Source organism: Pongo abelii, chromosome 1 (assembly GCF_028885655.2).
Source record: "Pongo abelii isolate AG06213 chromosome 1, NHGRI_mPonAbe1-v2.0_pri, whole genome shotgun sequence".
Classification (NCBI taxonomy): domain Eukaryota; kingdom Metazoa; phylum Chordata; class Mammalia; order Primates; family Hominidae; genus Pongo; species Pongo abelii.
The window spans coordinates 99,396,270-99,416,378 of record NC_071985.2 but is presented as its reverse complement, the minus strand read 5'-3'; the positions used below and the strand labels follow the sequence as shown (position 1 = coordinate 99,416,378).

General features: G+C 46.9%; 2 protein-coding genes across 15 annotated transcripts in view; both read left to right on the top strand.

The window, feature by feature from the left end:
* PIP5K1A (phosphatidylinositol-4-phosphate 5-kinase type 1 alpha) overlaps positions 1–2,063 on the top strand; it is a 51,131-nt gene extending 49,068 nt beyond the window's left edge. For all 11 annotated transcript variants that reach the window (XM_054528323.1, XM_009244533.2, XM_003775579.4 and 8 more), the window contains one exon: positions 396–2,063. In XM_054528323.1, the coding sequence (XP_054384298.1) occupies positions 396–398 (3 nt within the window). In that variant the 3' untranslated portion in view covers positions 399–2,063. The remainder of the gene's footprint in view (positions 1–395) is intronic.
* A 4,168-nt stretch (positions 2,064–6,231) lies between these two features.
* Positions 6,232–18,953, top strand: PSMD4 (proteasome 26S subunit ubiquitin receptor, non-ATPase 4). Of its 4 annotated transcripts, none has more exons than XM_024257093.2 (10): positions 6,234–6,336; positions 13,644–13,784; positions 15,401–15,515; positions 16,322–16,408; positions 16,655–16,723; positions 16,883–17,098; positions 17,490–17,598; positions 17,794–17,925; positions 18,006–18,073; positions 18,666–18,953. In XM_024257093.2, exons 1-10 carry the CDS (start codon positions 6,311–6,313, stop codon positions 18,834–18,836), a joined length of 1,134 nt encoding a protein of 377 aa, XP_024112861.1. In that variant the 5' UTR covers positions 6,234–6,310; the 3' UTR covers positions 18,837–18,953. The 4 variants fall into 4 exon arrangements, with proteins under 4 accessions (XP_024112879.1, XP_024112861.1, XP_024112856.1 ...); XM_024257088.2 differs by having other exon boundaries at positions 17,490–17,607; XM_024257111.2 differs by lacking the exon at positions 13,644–13,784 and having other exon boundaries at positions 6,232–6,336.
* The last annotated feature ends 1,156 nt before the right edge of the window (positions 18,954–20,109 follow it).

The window sequence follows — 20,109 nt, the reverse complement described above, 5'->3', positions numbered from 1 at the left end:
CAGGCTGGAGTGCAGTGGCGCGATCTTGGCTCACTGCAAGCTATGCCTCCCAGGTTCACGCCATTCTTCTGCCTCAGCCCCTTGAGTAGCTGGGACTACAGGCACCCACCACCACGCCCGGCTAATTTTTTGTATTTTTAGTAGAGCAGGGTTTCACCGTGTTAACCAGGATGGCCTCGATCTCCTGACCTCGTGATCCACCTGCCTGATCCTCCCAAACTGCTGGGATTACAGGTGTCAGCCACCGCGCCCAGCCGCCATCTTGTTTTTTAAAAAATATTTTTGGTACCTCATACTTGGAGTCTGAGGCTGAAATAGAAACTTCTTAACACTTGAATTCCATTCCTGCTTAATGTCGTACTCCATATCCTTAACTTTACACTCTCCCTTTTCAGTAAGCTCAAAGCCTCAGAAGACCTGGAACAAGATTCTGCCATCTCTGTGATCCCAAGATGTCAGCCCTTGCCCCCCAGCAATGCTGAATTTTCTTCTACTTGGTCATCAAAAAAGGAGTGTAATAGAAGCGAGGGGAGCTGCTCCTCCATCTTCTTCCTAAAGAAGAACCTCCTCTCCTTCCCCTTCCTCATGAATGGGCATTAGTGCCTCAGAGAGTTGAGGACCGCAGCATCCCCTCCACTCCAGAGTTGGGTGGTACGGATTTTCAACTGGCTAACCCTTGGCCTCCACAATTGAATTTTTTTCAGACCCCCATTCTTCATGCTGGAAATGGGATTGCTGGACTTGGCAGCTTTCTTTCCCCTCGTCTTTGACCAGGAACTGGACTCTTAATTTCCTCAGGACAGACTAGCTGGCACATTATCCCCACCTTAGTTCTTTCTCTCTGATCCCTGGAAGAATACTCCTGTAATCTTTGTAAAGGTTTTTGGGGGATAAGGGTGTTTAACCACCTCCCAGCTTTCTTCTTTTTTTTTTTTTTTCCTGAAAAAAGGAAAAAGCGCACAGCACACAATTTCAAGCCATTTTCAGATCAGAACTCCAGAAGTGTTGAGAAGATGCCTATTCGTAGGGTTCCCTCAGAAGAGCCATGGTGTTTGTGAAGAGAAGTGATTGCTCTGCCAAAAGCAGCTCCTCTTTACACTCCTCCTCTCTTGATGAATTTCTTAAGGCTGAAGGAATGAAGAGAGTGGGACATGGGGTAATCTTTATCCCTTTTATTAAAACAGGAGGCAGCCATGGGCTGGGAGATCATAGCCCTTCCTAGGCACAATCCTGTTCACTGCCAGGCTGTGATAATTATTACTATTTTGCAATTTGAAATATATTCTGGTTGTTTTTCTAAATGTGAAGACTTGCCAAATGAATTTTAGATCATTCTCCAAAGGAGATTTTTTTGCTCTTCTCGTCTTTTCCAACAGTGTTCTCCTGTTTGTGGAGCTAAGGTAAAGAGGGGACACTTCTGTCTGTTTAACAGGCAGTCCATATCTATGAGGCCAGCAAATATTTTCTTAAACTCATGGGGAGACAGCAGATTCTTGCCTTGGTGAGGTCATTGCTGTGCCATATGTCCTACCCCCCTGTCTTCATGCAGGGAAGTTGGAAATGGGGGCTACATATGCCCTCTCCTCCCCTTCTACAAGAGTTGTGGTTTTCCATCTGATCCTTCCACTCTTGTCAGGGGAAGAAGGGGGCCTGGTATCTCAGGCAGATTGTTGAATTCCTGTTCTATCCCTTCTCTATCACACCCTGCCTTGATAATATGTTAGCCCATACCCCCAAATAACTGTCTATATTAGACACCCCCAGCCAGTTTCTGGCTGCCTGTCTTTGCTGCCATGTTTTTTACAAGAAGGAAAGAATTCTTGCTATTTTTTTTTCATAATTTACTATTTATGATGTATTTAAGTGTTTTATTAAGGACAGAGTTCTGTTAGGGGTGGGAGGGAATATTTGAGGGAGGGCTGGGTCTTAGGGAAAGGAATGGAGAATCAACATTTTTATTAAGTGTTACTATTTGCCTCTACTTTGTATTGTTCAGAAATGGCAAATACAATATAAAAGTGATATATGGTTTTAATGTAATAAACTTTAATCAGTTATTTAGACCTCTTATTTTTTCTGATTCTTTTTCATATACCATCCGCTCACCCTCCTACTCCACCACCCAGGCTCAGTTTTGTTCATGTTGCCCTAAACAAAGGCTGCATACTTTCCAGCTTGCAACACTCCAGCTTCACTCTTAAGGCTTTATGTCCTTATATCCTCTTCCTCAGCAACCCCATTATCTTCACAAGGAAAAGCAGTGAATGAATATGAGGGGAATTACTGTAGGTCTCTTGCCTAGGTTGCAACCCAATTTAACAGGGATTTGAGGTTCAAAACTCACTTTACTCAGTTAAGAGGAAAGGAGAGGGACAGTGGGAAAAGTAAGTGTGAGGTTAGCTGGCCCTAGTGATTCCCTCCCTTTCGTTCTCTTGACCTGGCCCTAGGGTGTCACTCTTAGAAGATCATAGAGATTGCTTTCTTTAGCTGTTTTCTTCTGTGAGGTTGAGCTAAGGCTCCTTTACTTTGGTAGGAAGCTAGACAAAAAAGTAGGGGCGGGCCAGGCACGGTGGCTCACGCTCGTAATCTCAGCACTTTGGGATGACGAGGCGAGCAGATCATCTGAGGTTGGGAGTTTGACCAACATGGAGAAAACCTGTCTTTACTAAAAATACAAAAAATTAGCTGGGCGTGGTGGGTGCATGCCTGTAATCCCAGCTACTCGGGTTGCTGAGGCAAGACAATCGCTTGAATCTGAGAGGCAGAGGTTGCGGTGAGCCAAGATCGAGCCATTGCACTCCAGCCTGGGCAACAAGAGTGACAAGAGTGAAACTCCTTCTCAAAAAAAAAAAAAATTAGCCAGGCATGGTGGCGGACACCTGTAATCCCAGCTACTCGGGAGACTGAGACAGGAGAATCGCTTGAACCCAGGAGGCAGAGGTTGCAGTGAGCTGAAATTGCACCATTCATTGCACTCCACCCTGGCAACAGAGTGACACTCCATCTAAAAAAAAAAAAAAAAAAGAAAAAGCAAATACTTGGATTGGAAGAGGAATGGGGGATTCTCAAAGTTTCTTTTCTTTTTTTTTGAGACAGATTTCACCATGTTGGCCAGGCTGGTCTCAAACTCCTGGCCTCAAGTGATCCGCCCACCTCGGCCTCCCAAAGTGCTGGGATTACAGGCATGAGCCACCGCACTCAGGCCAGATTCTCAAAGTTTTGAATTTGATTTTCCCACAGCCCCAGCCAGTCCTCCTTTTGTCTGGATAAGGAGAAAACATTTTTTCCCTAATAGGAATTTGACGTTAACATGTTTTAGCCATAAATGTTCTGCATCCCTGACCTTGTCACTCAGTGTACTCACAACTACTGAGTGGGTGGTGTAGATAATCCTCTTATGATCAGAGGGTCCCTCTAGCGGTGAGCAGCGACTAGTGCTTATTCTCTAGCTATATGCTCTAATTTATAGTCAGATACAAGTAGGGTCTATTAGTGTAAAACTTCTAACTAAAAGAGAAATTAAAATCATAGGATAATAAAGTTGGAAATCGTCATCTGGTCTGATATTTTACTCTTAAGCATGTCAATCTCAGCTATTCTGAAAAGTATTCAGAGATGAAGTCTCACTCATTCTTTATTAGTTTTGTTTTTTTTTTCTTTTTTTGAGACGGAGTTTCACTCTTGTCGCCCAGGCTGGAGTACAATAGCACGATCTCAGCACACTGCAACCTTTTCCTCCCGGATTCAAGTGATTCTGCTGCCTCAGCCTCCAGAGTAGCTGGGACTATAGGCACCCGCCACAACGCCCGGCTAAATTTTTGTATTTTTAGTAGGATGGGATTTCACCATGTTGGCCAAGATGTTCTCGATCTCCTGAACTTGTGATCTGTCCGCCTCAGCCTCCCAAAGTGCTGGGATTGCCCAGCCTTGGTTTTCTTTTTAAATCTTGCTCTGGCACCCAGAGCAATCCCAGCTCACTGCAGCCTTGACTTTCTGGGCTCAGGCGACTTTCCTACCTCAATCTCTCAAGTAGCTGGGACTACAGGCTCACACTATCACAATCAGCTAATTTTTGTATTTTTTTGTAGCGACGGGGGTATCCAGACTGGTCTCAAACTCCCGACCTCAAGTAATCTGCCCACCTCGGCCTCTCAAAGTGCTGGGATTACAGGCGTGAGCCACTGTGCCCAGCTGGCCTTTTTTTTTCATTATGGAAATTTCCAAACCAAAAGTAGAGTATCATGGTGAACCACTAGGCACACATAACCCAGCTTTAATAATTATCAACATAAATAAGACCAGTGTGGCCAGGTGCAGTGGCTCAAGCCTGTAATCCTAGTTTTCGGAGGCTGAGATGGGAGGCCAGGAGTTAGAGGTTGCAGTGAGCTATGTATGATTGCACCACTGCTGCACTCCAGCCCAGTGAGACCTTGTCTCTTTTGTTTTATTTTGAGACCCTGTCTCAAAAAACAAAACAATTTGTTTCTTCCAAAGGATTAAGTTAAATCCCAAACTTCATATACTTTTTTTTATCTATGAATACAACATATAACCCTTAATAAAGACTACTTTTATAATGGTGATAACTTTAACACTATTATGCCTAAAAAAAATTGCTTAATATCAAATATCCAGCTGATGTGATGGCTCACACCTGTAATCCCAATACTTTGAGACTTTTTTTTTTTTTTTTTTTCAGAGATGGGGTCTGGCTATGTTGCCTACACTGGTCTCAAACTCATGAGTTCAAGCCATCCTCGCACATCAAAAAATTAAAAACAAATTAGCTGGGCTTGGTGGCATGCACCTATAGCCCCAGCTACTCAGGAAGCTGAGGCAGGAGGATCGCTTGAACCCGGGAGGTGGAGATTGCAGTGAGCCGAGATCAGGCCACTGCACTCCAATCTGGGCGACAGAGTGACACCCTGTCTCAAACAATAAAACTTTGTAGAGACGGAGTCTGGCTGTGTTGTCCAGGCTGGTCTCAAACTCCTAGCCTGAGTTGATCCTCCTGCCTGGGCCTCCCAAAACTCTGGGATTATAAAACCTAAGCCATTGCATCAGGCCTTGAATGTAATTTTTGATTAACCAAAAACGGTTTAGTGGTTTGTTCTTTGGCAGATTAGTTAATATAATTGAGTTGTCAAATCTTTTCTGGGCTCTGTACTGGGCTTAGGGAATGGTAAAGATTAAGACACGTTGCCGGCCGGGTGTGGTGGCTCACACCTGTAATCTCAGCACTTTGGGAAGCTGAGGCGGGTGGATCATCTGAGGTCAGGAGATCGAGACCAGCCTGGCCAACGTGGTGAAACCGCGTCTCTACTAAAAATACAAAATTAGCCGGGCATGGTGGCATGCCCCTATAGTCCTAGCTACCTGGGAGGCTGAGGCAGGAGAATCCATGGAACCCAGGAGGCAGAGGTTGCAGTGAGCCTAGATCTAGCCACTCCACTGTAGCCTGGGTGTCAGAGCGAGACTCCTCCGTCTCAAAAAAAAAAAAGAAAAAGAAAAAGGAAAAAAAAAAGCACGTTGCCTACCCTTAGTTAAATGGGGGAGGAGATAAATATACAAATAAATTCAATTCAAGGGTATAAGGGCTTGTTGAATTAAAATTCTACAGGGAACTGAGGGCTGTAGAAAGTCATTAGCGATCCCGACACTTTTTTTTTCTTTTTTTGAGACGGAATCTCACTCTGTCGCCCAGGCTGGAGTGCAGTGGTGCGATCTCGGCTCACTGCAATCTCTGCCTCCCGGGTTCAAGTAATTCTCCTGCCGCAGCCTCCCGAGTAGCTGGGACTACAGGCGTGCGCCACCAGGCCCAGCTAATTTTTTTGTATTTTTAGTAGAGACAGGGTTTCACCATCCTGGCCAGGCTGGTCTCGAACTCCTGACCTCGTGATCCGCCCGCCTTGACCTCCCAAAGTGCTGGGATAACAGCAGTGAGCCACCGCGCTCAGCCGATCCCGACACTTTTTTAAAATGACGAAGCTGGAATCGACACAGCACTTTCAAAGGTTCCTCCATACCTCCCCTGAGATCCGGCCAGCGGGAAACCCCAACTGAGAACTGCAATGGCAGGGAAAGTGGAGGCTAGATCCTGTTTTTTGTGTTAACCGTGATTCCCTCCAACTACGCCCAAGACGCCCATTTGTTTGGCGGCGCCTACAACTCCCAGAACGCAACGTGGAGGACGGAGGCGGAAGCAGCTGGCCAAGCTGAGGTCTGTGATTGGTGAAGAGCGACGGGCCAATTGGAGGAGTTGTTGTTAGGCCGTCCCGGAGATCCTGTCGGGAGGGAGGAAGGTGGCAAGATGGTGTTGGAAAGCACTATGGTGTGGTGAGGAGCTACCTCGGGGCAGGAGGGGCAGAGCTGGGTCCCGGGCGCGTGTAGCGCCAAGGCAGGGAGGGCCTGGGGTGGGGGCCGGGGGCTCATGGGCGAGAGGCGGCCCTGGGCCCGGAGGTAAGGAGCCCGCTGGACTCCCTGAGTCATCCCGGGGCCCTGGAGTGGCGGATAGTCCCGGGTTACCCCTGTTACCCCCAGGGGGACGGTCATTGACTGGTCAATCCTGCTGCCTTTCTCTGTTCTAGCGCCGTCTTCTCTAGAGCAGCCCGGGTCTGTCTTTAGCCACAGTTCTGCTTTTCGGACTCATCGTAATAGTTTTCTGCCCTCCTTTCTTCGCAAAATAACGTCTATTAGGAAAATAGATTATTAATCCCTCTCCCCATTCCCTCGTCTCTAACTTCATTACCTTTCCCTGTATCATCTTCAAAGGTACCATTTACAGATTGTTTTTTTATGTATCAGTCATTTTGTTTATCTCACTTAAACCTCACAACCACACCTGAAGGTAAGTTATCTCTCCATTTTACGGTTCAGGATACCGAGTCTCAGCGATTTTAAGTGATTTGTCCAAAATCATACAGCTAGTTAAGTGGTGGAGTCAAGATTTAAACCCAGGGCTGTCTGACACAAAGGCTTCATCCGGAGAGGTAGCTCTCTTCGTCAGTCTCAGGCTTGGGCTGAGTACCTATTACGAGTCACATTAGAAGAGGAGGACATAAATTTTTGCAGGATTTCAAGAGTTCCTTCTAAGTGTAATCATTGAATGTAATACAGAATAGTTGACGAACACAAATCACCAATTGGGTGAAACAGACACCTATGAGATTTCTTCTTTTTATTTTCGGGGGGGAGCATAGCGTTGCCAGATAACATACAGGATGCCCAGTGAAATTTGAATTTCAGATAAACGATGAATAATTTTTTTTTGAGACAGTCTCGCTCTGTCTCCCGGACTGGAGTGCAGTGGCCCAATCCGGCTCACTGCAGCCTCCGCCTCCCTGGTTCAAGTGATTCTCAATGATTGAACTAATTTACACTTGCACCAACGGTATAACAGTGTTCTCTTTTCTCGCAACCTTGCCAGCATCTGTTATTTTTTTATTTTTTAGTAATAGCCATTCTGACTGGTGTTAGGTGGTATCTCATTGTGGTTTTGATTTATTTGCATTTCTCTAATGATCAGTGATATTGAGGTTTTTTTCATATGCTTGTTGGCCATATGTATGTCGTCTTTTGAAAAGTGTCTGGCTGGGGCAGTGGCTCAGGCCTGTAATCCCAGCACTTTGGAAGGCCGAAGTGGGTGTATCACCTGAGGTCAGGAGTTACTGACCAGCCTGGCCAACATGGTGAAACTCCATCTCTACTAAAAATACAAAAATTAGCCAGGCATGGTGGTGGACGCTTACTCCGGAGGCTGAGGTGGGAGAATCGTTTGAGCCCGGGAGGTGGAGGTTGCAGTGAGCCGAGATGGCGCCACTGCACTCTAGCCTGGGCGACAGAGTGAGACTCCCTCTCGAAAAAAAAAATAATAAAATAAATAAATAAATAAAAATAAAGTATCTGATGTCTGTTCATGTCCTTTGCCCACTTTTTTTTTTTTTTTTCTCTTTGAGAAGGAGTTTTGCTCTTGTTGCCTAGGTTGGAGTACAGTGGCACCGTCTCAGCTCACTGCAACCTCCGCCTCCCTGATTCAAGTGATTCTCCTGCCTCAGCCTCCTGAGTAACTGGGATTACAGGTGCCCGCCACCACGCCCAGCTTTTTTGTATTTTTGGTAGAGACGGGGTTTCATCGTGTTGGCCAGGCTGGTCTCAAACTCCTGAGCTCAGGTAATCCACCTGCCTCAGCCTCCCAAAGTGCAGGGATTACAGGCGTTGAGCCACCATGCCTGGCTCCTTTGCCCATTTTTTTTTTCGCTCTTATTGCCCAGGCTGGAGTGCAATGGCACAATCTCAGCTCACCGCAACCTTTGGCTCACCGCAACATCCGTCTCCCGTGTTCAAGCAATTCTCCTGCCTCAGCCTCCTTAGTAGCTGGGATTACAGGCATGCACCACCACGCCCAGCTAATTTTGTGTTTTTAGTAGAGACCGGATTTCTCCATGTCCGTCAGGCTGGTCTCGAACTCCCAACTTCAGGTGATCCGCCCGCCTCAGCCTCCCAAAGTGCTGGCATTATAGGCGTGAGCCACTGTGCCCAGCCTGTTTTCCAGGATTTTTGTAGTTTTGGGTTTTACATCGTCTTTAATCCATCTTCAGTTAATTTTTGTGTATGGTATAAGAAAGGGGTCCAGCTTCAATTTTCTGCATATGGCTAGCCAGTATCCCCAGTTATTGAACAGGGACTCTTTTTCCTCACTGCTTGTTTTGTCAGCTTTGTCAAAGAGCAGATGGTCATAGGTGTGCGGCCTTATTTCTAGACTCTCTATTCTGTCCCATTGATTTCTGTGCCTGTTTTGTACCCGTGCCGTGCAGTTTTGGTTATTGTAGCCCTAAGTAATAGTTTGAAGTTGGGTAAAGTTGCCTCCAGCTTTGTTCTTTTAGCTTAGGATTGCTTTGGCTTTTCTGGCTCTTTGTTGGTTCCATATGAATTTTCAAATAGTTTTTTCTAGTTCTTTGAAGAATGTCCTTGGTAGTTTGATAGGAGTAGCATTGAATCTGTAAATTGCTTTGGGAAGAATGGCCAATTTTAATTAATTAATTTATTTATTTATGAGACCAAGTCTTGCTCTGTCTCCCAGGCTGGAGTGCAGTGGTGTGATCTTGGCTCATTGCAACCTCCGCCTCTTAGGTTCAAGTGATTATTGTGCCTCAGCCTTCCAAGTAGCTGGGATTCCAGGCACCCGCCACCATACCTGGCTTTTTTTTTTTTTTTGTATTTTTAGTAAAGATGGGGTTTGGCCATGTGACCAGCCTGGTCTTGAACTCCTGGCCTCAAGTGATCTGCCCACCTCAGCCTCCCAAAGTGCTGGAATTACAGGTGTGAGCCACCATGCTCGGCAGTATGGCCATTTTAATGATATTGATTCTTCCTATTCATGAACATGGGATGTTTTTCCACTTGTTTGTATCTTCTTTGATTTATTTGAGCAGTATTTTGTAATTCTCATTGTAGAGCTCTTTCATCTCCCTGGTTAGTTGTATTCCTAGGTTTGTTTGTTTGTGTGTTTTTTTTTTTTTGAGACGGAGTCTCGCTCTTGTTGCCCAGGCTGGAGTGCAATGGCGCCATCTCGACTCACTGCAACCTCCACCTACCAGGTTCAAGCGATTCTCCTGTCTCAGCCTCCCGAGTAGCTGGGATTACAGGTGCATGCCACCACGCCTGGGTAATTTTTTTCTGTATTTTTAGTAGAGATGAGGTTTCATCATATTGGTCAGGCTGGTCTCGAACACCTGACCTCAGGTGATCCGCTGGCCTCAGCCTCCCAAAGTGCTGAGATTACAGGCATGAGCCACAACGCCCAGCCAAAGTATTTTATTCTTTTTGTGGCAGTATGCACATAGTTCTTGGCCCTATGTAGTGCATCATGGGGAACCTGCTGTTGATGTGACTGCCTTGCACATGTGCCATTGTATTACCCTTTTTGAGTGTTTTTTTTTTTTTTTTTTTTTTTTTTTTTGGGAGACAGGGTCTCATTCTGTCACCCAGGCTGGAGTGCAGTGGTGTGATCTTGGCTCACTGCAGCCTCGACCTCATGGGCTCAAGTGATCCTCCTGCCTCAGCCTCCTGAATAGCTAGGACTACAGGCACATACCACCATGCCCAGCTATTTTTTGTATTTTTTGTAGAGATGGGGTTTTGTCATATTGATTAGGCTGGTCTCGAACTCTTGGGCTCAAGAGAGCCTCCCTCCTTGGCCTCCCTAAGTGCTGGGATTACAGGCATGAACCATCACACCCAGCCTGTATTCTCTTTTAAAATAAAGGTTTTGGCAGTAATCCCAGCTACTTAGGAGGCCGAGGCAGGAGAAGGGGTTAAGCCCAGGAGTTTGAGGTTACAGTGAGCTATGATTTCATCACTGGCCTCCAGCGTGGGTGACAGAGCAAGATCCTGTCTCAAAAAAATATGTGAAATGGCCAGGTGTGGTGGCTCACACCTGTAATCCCAGCACTTTGAGAGGCTGAGGTGGGTGGATCATCGGAGGTCAGGAGCTTAAGACCAACCTGGCCAACATGGTGAAAACCCCGTCTCTACTAAAAATACAAAAATTAGCCGGCATGGTGGTGCACGCCTGTGGTCCCAGCTACCCGGGAGGCTGAAGTGGGAAGATCTTTTGAGCCTGGGAGGTTGAGGCTACAGTGAGCTGTGACTGCACTTGAACCTGTGCCTGCGCTTGAACCTGTGCCTGAATACTACCCTAGACAGGTTGAGTATTCCCTATCTGAAATGGCTAGGACCAGAAGTGTTTCAGATTTTGGATTTTTGTCAGATTTTGGAATATTTACATTATACTTAACCAGCGGAGTATCCCTAATCTGGAAGTCTGAAGTGCTCCAGTGATAATTTTCTTTGAACATCATGTCAGCACTCAAAAACTTTCTGATTTGGGGCATTTCGGATCTCAAGAGTTTCTGATTAAGTGTACTCAACCTGTATTCCCTTTTCTAGTAATACTTGTTTTCCAGTACCTTCTTAATTACCTCTCTTTACCATTTTTGGTTTATTGCCAAACAAAGCATACTAAAGAAAAAAAATTGCCCCAAGCTCACATTTTGCTTGCCAATAGAAATGAGATGTCTTGGCTAGGTGCTGTGGCTCACACCTGTAATCCCAGCACTTTGAGAGGCCAAGGCAGGAGGACTGCATGAGTCTAGGAGTTTGTGACTAGCCTGGGCAACAAAGTGAGACTCCATCTCTATAAAATAAAAAATAAATTAAAAATGTGTTTTTTTTGGTAGAGTTTGGGTCTTCCTGTGTTGCCCAGGCTGTTCTCCAACTCCTGGGCTCAAGCGATTCTCCCTTCTCGGCCTCCCAAAGTGCTGAGATTACAGACATGAGCTACCATGCCCAGCCTAAAAAATAGATAAAATTCTAAAAAGAAGAAATAAGGGCCAAGTGTGGTGGCTCATGCCTGTAATCCCAGCACTTTGGTAGGTTGAGGTGGGTGGATCACCTGAGGTTGAGGTTGGGAGTTTGAGACCAACCTGACCAACATGGAGAAACCCCGTCTCTACTAAAAATACAAAATTAGCCGGGTATGGTGGTGCACGCCTGTTATCCCAGCTACTTAGGAGGCTGAGGGAGGAGAATTGCTTGAACCTGGGAGGCGGAGGTTGTGGTGAGCCGAGATTGAGCCATTGCACTCCAGCCTGGGCAACAAGAGCAAAACTCTGTCTCAAAAAAAATAAAAAAAGGAAGAAATGAGGTATCTCATCTAAGGCAATGCTTCCGTCCGTTAGCACAGGTAGAACCTTAACTATTAGAGCTCTCAGGGACCTCAGAGGTCATCAGGAATTGATCCTTATAGGAGCTTATATAACTGCATCACTTACCTGCCTTCTTTTGGTCTTTGGGAAACTCAAGATTATATTTCACATTAGCTGGATACTTTTAGATCATGAAAAGTTGCAGGGATCTAAGAGGTGAGACTTCAGATCCACAAAACCTCATTTTTACCGTTCAGTTCAGCTGTCGAAGCTCTTAAGCATTTAATGACATGACTGCATTGTACTTTCCTGCACTCAGTGCTGCCAAGTGTGTGTTATTTTATAGACCTCTTTTTTTTGAGGCAGTGGCACGATCTCGGCTCAGTGCAGCCTCCACCTCTTGGGTTCAAGTGATTCTCCTGCCTCAGCCACCCGAGTAGCTGGGATTACAGGTGCCTGCCACCACCCCCGGCTAACTTTTATATTTTTTAGTAGAAATGGGGTTTCACCATGTTTGCCAGGCTGGTCTCAAACTCCTGAGCTCAAGTGATCTGCCCGCCTCGGCCCCCCAAAGTGCTGGGATTACAGGTGTGAGCCACCATGCCTGGCCCTATTTTATAGTTCTTTTTTTTTTTTTTTTTTTTTGACGGAGTCTCACTCTGTCGCCCAGGCTGGAGTGCAGTGGCATGATCTCGACTCACTGCAACCTCGGCCTCCCGGGTTCAAGCAATTCTCCTGCCTCAGCCTCCTGAGTAGCTGGGACTACAAGTGTGCACAACCATGCCTGGCTAATTATTGTATTTTTATAGTAGAGACGGAGTTTCACGATGTTAGCCAACACTGGTCTCTAACTCCTGACTTCAGTTGATACACCCGCCTCCACCTCCCAAAGTGCTGGGATTGCAGGCATAAGCCACTGTGCCCAGCCTATTTTATAGATTTTTTTTTCTTTTTCTTTTTTTTTTTTGAGACGAAGTTTTGCTCTTGTTGCCCAGGCTGGAGTACAATGGTGTGATCACCGCAACCTCCGCCTCCTGGGTTCAGGCGATTCTCCTGCCTCAGCCTCCCGAGTAGCTGGGATTACAGGCATGTGCCACCACGCCCAGCTAATTTTCTACTTTTAGTAGAGACGGAGTTTCTCCATGTTGGTCAGGCTGGTCTTGAACTCCTGACCTCAGGTGATCCGCCTGCCTCGGCCTCCCAAAATGCTGGGATTACAGACGTGAGCCACCGCACCCAGCTATAGATATTTTTAAGTTACCTTCTTCATTTCCTATATTTGGATAACTGCCATTTAATGGCAGACTTAGAGTATTTATCCATGACAAAGCTTAGTAGCACTTAAGTGCAGCTTATAAGAAGGTGCTGTGGTTCATCAGTAGATCACCACCTTTGGTGCTCATCAGAATCATTTTGTAAGGATTTAAAAATTTTTTCGGCTGGGTACCAGGTGGCTCACACCTGTTATCCCAGCACTTGGGGAGGTGGAGACAGGAGGATCTCTTGAGCTCAGAAGTTCAAGATCAGCTTGGGCAACATAGCTAGACCCCTGTCTCTACAAAAAAAATTTGAAAGGTAGCTGCATGGTGGCTTGCACCTATAGTCCCAGCTACTTGGGAGGCTGAGGTGAGAGGATCACTTGAGCCCAGGAGGTAGAAGCTGCAGAGAGCCATTAGTGCACCACTCTACTCCAGCCTGAGTGACAGAGCAAGACCCTGTCTCAAAAAAAAAAACACAAAAAAAATTCCTCATTGGTTATTCTGAGTCAATAGATGTGGGCTAAGGCTTGATCATCTGTATATTTAAAAAAGAAAAAAAGCTACAGGTGACTCTATGAAGACTGAGAGCTGCTGCCATAGGGGGCCTCTGGAACTGGAGAGAAGGTTTTGGAAAACTTCTACATTTCTTCTCTCTTGTCCTTCAACCCTAATCTGACAGTGTGGACAACAGTGAGTATATGCGGAATGGAGACTTCTTACCCACCCGGCTGCAGGCCCAGCAGGATGCTGTCAACATAGTTTGTCATTCAAAGACCCGCAGCAACCCTGAGAACAACGTGGGCCTTATCACACTGGCTAAGTATGGGGGACAGAGGAGGAGGGGACTCAGTAGGTGGGTGGTTGTTACATGCTACTCTTCTTTAGATTCCATGAGGCTGCTTTTGCCCATCACCTTCCTAGACTGCCTTCTGCACTACTTAGTGTAAATGTCAATAGCAACTTGTTTTTTGTATTAACCTGAATTTAATACAGTACGGAAGCTAAATCTCCTGGGGTGAAATTTCTGTTTCTTTTTATTGTTTGTTGGGCAGGGCTAGGGTACGGGGTGAAATTTCATAATATATTTTAAAGTCAGTGAAAAGTGATTTTGGGCTGGGCATAGTGGCTCATGTCTGTAATCCCAAGAGTTTGAGACCACCCTGGGCAACAGGGCAACCCCGTCTCTACTAAAAATACAAAAATTAGCCAGGCATGGTGGTGGGTACCTGTAATACCAGCTACTCAGGAGGCTGAGGCAGGAGAATCGCTTGAACCTGGGAGGCTGAGGTTGCAGTGAGCCAAGATCACACCACTGCACACCAGCTTGGGCGACAGAATGAGACTCCATCTCAAAAAAAAAAGAAAAAGAAAAGTAATTTTTGGATCAGAGCCCCTGGGTATATGTCACTCATCCTTTTACCCTAAAGTGTTTTGTTTTAGGAACTGATAATTCTTAAATGAGTAGCCTCCCACTCCAGTGTACATACTGTTAGCTGGGAAAATGGGTCTGGAGGTGGAGAAGACAGGAGAGATACAAATTAGCATCGTTATTTTGGTGGATTCTCAGGGCCCTGTGAGCCTTTAAAAGGAGTTAGGGGAAAACATTTGGAAGCAGAGGGCAGGTTTCTTACAAAGCCAACCACTTAATTATTTCTGTGCTTGGTTTCCATTAAATACTAGATGTTTGATTAAGAAGAATAGAGGCCAAGCACGGTGGCTCACGCCTGTAATCCCTGCATTCTGGGAGGCCAAGGCAGATGGATCACTTGAGGTCAGGATTTCGAGACCAGCCTGACCAACATGGCAAAACGCTGTCTCTACTAAAAATACAAAAATTAGCCAGGCGTGGTGGTGCACATCTGTAATCCCAGCTACTCAGGAGGCTGATGCACGAGAATTACTTGAACCCGGGAGGCGGAGGTTGCAGTGAGCTGAGATTCGCCACTGCATGCCAGCCTGGGTGACAGAGCGAGACTCTGTCTCAAAAAATAAAATGAAGAATAGAGATTACAGTTAGAATAGAAATAATGGTTATTATCCAGGTCTCTAAAGAAAAGTCAGACACAGGCCAGGCACGGTGGCTCACACCTGTAATCTCAGCACTTTGGAAGGCCAAGATGGGCAGATCACGAGGTCAGGAGATCGAGACCATCATGGCTAACACAGTGAAACCCTGTCTCTACTAAAAAAAATACAAACAATTAGCCGGGCGTGGTAGTGGGCGCCTGTAGTCCCAGCTACTTGGGAGTCTGAGGCAGGAGAATGGCGTGAACCCGGGAGGCGGAGCTTGCAGTGACCCGAGATCGCGCCACACACTCCAGCCTGGGTGACAGAGCGAGACTCCGTCTCAAAAAAAATAAATAAATAAAAGTCAGACACAGTTTAGAGGTACTTGTGCTGACCTGAACTCACTGAAATGCTTTTCCTACATCCCAGTGACTGTGAAGTGCTGACCACACTCACCCCAGACACTGGCCGTATCCTGTCCAAGCTACATACTGTCCAACCCAAGGGCAAGATCACCTTCTGCACGGGCATCCGCGTGGCCCATGTGAGTCCTACTGGGTTCCCTGGACCTTTCCTCCCTGCTCTGAGGTCCTGCGTCCATCATACTCATTTCTCCCCTGGAATCCTGAGCTAGGACCAGAGCAAGAGAAAGCTAACTTGAAGTAGAAAGGATATGGGGGATGAATCCCAGGGTAGTTGAGGGTTGTGAAGGGAAAAATCCCTAGAATTGAGAATTAAGGCCGGGCGTGGTAGCTCATGCCTGTAATCCCATCACTTTGGGAGGCCAAGGGAGGAGGATTGCTGAAGGCCAGCAGTTGAAGACCAGTCTGGGCACATAGTGAGACCCTGTTTCTCTTAAAAAAAAAAAAAAAAAAAAAAAAATGCTGGGTGCGGTGGCTCATACCTGTAATCCCAGCACTTTGGGAGGCTAAGACAGGCGGATCACCTGAGGTCACGAGTTTGAGACCAGTCTGGCCAATGTGGTGAAACCCCATCTCTACTGAAAATATAAAAATTAGCCAGTACTAGGGAGGCTGAGGCAGGATAATCGCTGGAACCTGGAAGGTGGAGGTTTCAGTGAGCTGAGATCGCACCACTGCACTCCAGACTGGGCGACAGAGCGAGACTCCATCTCAAAAAAAAAAAAAAAGAGAATTAACCTCCCTTCTTTATGTACAGAGAGTCATAGCAAAAAGGGAGGAGTTGGGGGTGTTAAATCTTGTGTGAGCGTGATGGTAGATGGTGTACTTCAGGTACAAAGAAACTGTAAGAAAAAGGGAACCGAGTGACAGAGGAAAGAGCTGAGTGATTCCTCTGGTTGACTCTGAGAACTTCCTCTCCCTTTACAAGCTGGCTCTGAAGCACCGACAAGGCAAGAATCACAAGATGCGCATCATTGCCTTTGTGGGAAGCCCAGTGGAGGACAATGAAAAGGATGTGAGTCCAAGTGGCAGCTGGGGAATGTGGGGAGCCCGTGTTTGGGACTGAGGTCTTTCAGCCCTCAGGAGAACCTGGCAGAGGCATCAGGCTCATCACTTTGGGGAAAGGTGAATGTGGAGAATTCAGTGATTCTGTTGGAGGACCTTGGGGAGGTCAATAGATTTCTGTATGCTTTTATGCGGCGGGTCCTTTCCCACCTCGAGTATGGAACAGATTTCTTGATTTTTCTCCCCTTCTTCCCAGCTGGTGAAACTGGCTAAACGCCTCAAGAAGGAGAAAGTAAATGTTGACATTATCAATTTTGGGGAAGAGGTGAGTAAGGACTGATTGGAGGGCATTGACTTAATTTGGTCATAAACAGAATGGTCCTTAACCCTGAGGAGTGCGGGCACTGTGGCAGAGTAGTGCAGAAATGGCAAAGAACAGGGAGCAAGGCCTGAAGGAGGGTGTCATGTGTTCTTTCCTCCCCAGGAGGTGAACACAGAAAAGCTGACAGCCTTTGTAAACACGTTGAATGGCAAAGATGGAACCGGTTCTCATCTGGTGACAGTGCCTCCTGGGCCCAGTTTGGCTGATGCTCTCATCAGTTCTCCGATTTTGGCTGGTGAAGGTGGTGCCATGCTGGGTCTTGGTGCCAGTGACTTTGAATTTGGAGTAGATCCCAGTGCTGATCCTGAGCTGGCCTTGGTGAGCAAATGTTGACCCCAGGTAGAGTCCAAAGGTCCTTCTTTGTTCTCTTCTGGCACACACATCACAGAGCTTCTATCAAGCTGGACAGTCCTAGACACTACCAATCACTCATTTTCCAAGACCTCCTTTTGTCCCCTCTTCCCTATAATTCTGTCTGATCTCTAGGGGCACCAGTGTCAGACGCTTTCTTGTTCACTTCTGATGAAAACCGAGGCTTCTCCCAAGTCCTTACTTTTTAATCCCGTACCACTGCTTATCCCTCCAGCTTCTCTGTGTGATAAACCAGAAGCTGCCCCTTTATGTTCCTTTCCCACACCCCAACTGACTTACCCAGCTCCCTGTAGGAGTGAGGGCAGGGGAGCCCTGATTATGCCCTGCCCTTCACCAGGCCCTTCGTGTATCTATGGAAGAGCAGCGGCAGCGGCAGGAGGAGGAGGCCCGGCGGGCAGCTGCAGCTTCTGCTGCTGAGGCCGGGATTGCTACGACTGGGACTGAAGGTGAAAGAGGTGGAATCTGAAGTCCTGGGACTGCGGGATGCTAAACATTGAAAGCTGGGTGTAGGCACTGCAGGGAGAGTGTGGAGGTCTGACAGGGTAGGAATATGTGGGAGGGCTGGGCTAGGAATGGCTTTGGAGGCTGGCCTGTGTGGATATGGCACCGATTCTACCCTGCTCCTCTTTTCTTTTTCCCAGACTCAGACGATGCCCTGCTGAAGATGACCATCAGCCAGCAAGAGTTTGGCCGCACTGGGCTTCCTGACCTGAGCAGTATGACTGAGGAGGAGCAGATTGCTTATGCCATGCAGATGTCCCTGCAGGGAGCAGGTGAGCCAGAGCCTGGGTGGTGCCTAGGCAGAGGTTGGGGTGAGGAAGTGTAACTGAACAGACTGACCTCTCTTCCTCAGAGTTTGGCCAGGCGGAATCAGCAGACATTGATGCCAGCTCAGCCATGGACACATCTGAGCCAGCCAAGGTGAGACCCAACCCTGCCCCCATCAGGTCTAAAGTCCTTGAATTTAGATCCTCATCCCTCTGGGGCTGGGAGCATTTCTACCATAGCTAAGTCCTTTGAGGAGCAGAGGGAAACACATGGATATGCATTTCTTACATGTAAACCTTGCTAAGGTAGCAATGCTAATGGTCAGAGTTGGAGAAATGTCCTCTTGTTCTGTAATTTTCCTTCCTTGCTGGTGGGAGCAGCCTGGGCAGTTCTCTAGGATGTCTTCCCAGGAGGGAGAAAAGAGGGTCTGGGAAAAAGAAAAAGGAGAACTAGGTGTCTTGAGAGCAGGAAACCTCAATGTGATGGCATCTGTTTTTCTCCTCAGAGCTCAATTAACAGAGTTCTCAGCAGGCCCCTCCTCTATTTGGTTAGTAATAACTGTTTGCATTCATGCTGTATAAAGGATTTTGCTGACTTGTCCTTTCCTTACCTCGGCCAGAGGTGCCCAGATCCCCACGCAGTCAGAAGGCAGGGGGGCTCTGGCAGCAGCATGCTCCTGTCCTTAACACCTGCTTACTTCCTGCCACTCCATACCCTCCCTTGAGCTCACACTGCCTGTTTGCAGGAGGAGGATGATTACGACGTGATGCAGGACCCCGAGTTCCTTCAGAGTGTCCTAGAGAACCTCCCAGGTGTGGATCCCAACAATGAAGCCATTCGAAATGCTATGGGCTCCCTGGCCTCCCAGGCCACCAAGGACAGCAAGAAGGACAAGAAGGAGGAAGACAAGAAGTGAGACTGGAGGGAAAGGGTGGCTGAGCCTGCTCAGGGGACTGCATGGGAAGCACGGAATATAGGATTAGATGTGTGTTATCTGTAACCATTACAGCCTAAATAAAGCTTGGCAACTTTTTTTCCTTTTTTGCTTCAAATATTGATGGTTTTGAGTGTGAGAGAGGGGAGGAGCCCCTGGCCTGAAGGAGAGCCTTCCTTGTTGAGTTCTCCATGTCTCTGTTTCCACCTGTCTGGGCCTCCTAACGTGCTGGGATTACAGGCCCAGGAGCCGTGTTTCCATTTCTAATGAGCGAAGACCTTATTTAAACCACCTTCTTGCCAATAACTTTTACTCTACACTCACACAGCTGAACCCCAAGCATGGAATGGTACTCAACCTTTTCAATTTTTTCATGTGGACTTCTAAGGTTCAGCAAGTTTAGGTTATTTGGCCAAGGATATTTAGCTAATGAAGAGGCAGAACCAGGATCAAATCCAAACTTGTCTCAGACCTGTCTCACCAGGAGTTGAGTCACCACCAAACAGTAGTTTCCCATTGGTCAGCTGCCTTCAGTGACCCTGGTCAGCCCTGCAAGTCAGTTCCTTGTAGCAACTACTATGCCTTCCTCTACTCCCCCATCACTCTCAACAGAAGCCTGACATCTTTACAGAGAGTCAAGGCCATGAGGCAGGAAGCTCTGGCTCCCTCCCTCCTGCCAGCACCTCCCTGCATCAGTTATGCTGTCTCCCGAATCTCTGCTGTCCTAAACACCCTGCTGGCGTTTTCCTCTCAGTGTACACGCATCAAATCCACTCTACAAGTAACCTTACCTTGAGACTTTATATTGTACTGTTTAAATATTATTTTACAAGGAACATCTATTCCCTTTATAATTCTTTTTTAAAGTTTTTTTTTTTCGGCCAGGTGTGGTGGCTCACACCTGTAATCCCAGCACTTTGGGAGGCCGAGGTGGGCAGATCACAAGGTCAGGAGTTTGAGACCAGCCTGACCAATATGGTGAAACCCCATCTCTACTAAAAATACAAAAAAAATTAGCCGGGTGTGGTGGTGCACGCCTGTAATCCCAGCTACTCAGGAGGCTGAGGCAGGAGAATTGCTTGAACCCGGGAGGCGGAGGTTGCAGTGAGCTGAGATCGTGCCACTGCATTCCAGCCTGGGTGACAGAGGGAGACTCTCAAAAAAATAAATAAATAAATAAAATAAGATATATATTTTTATTTATTTTAAACAAAGTCTGTGCTCTGTCACCCAGGCTGGGGTGCAGTAGTGTGAT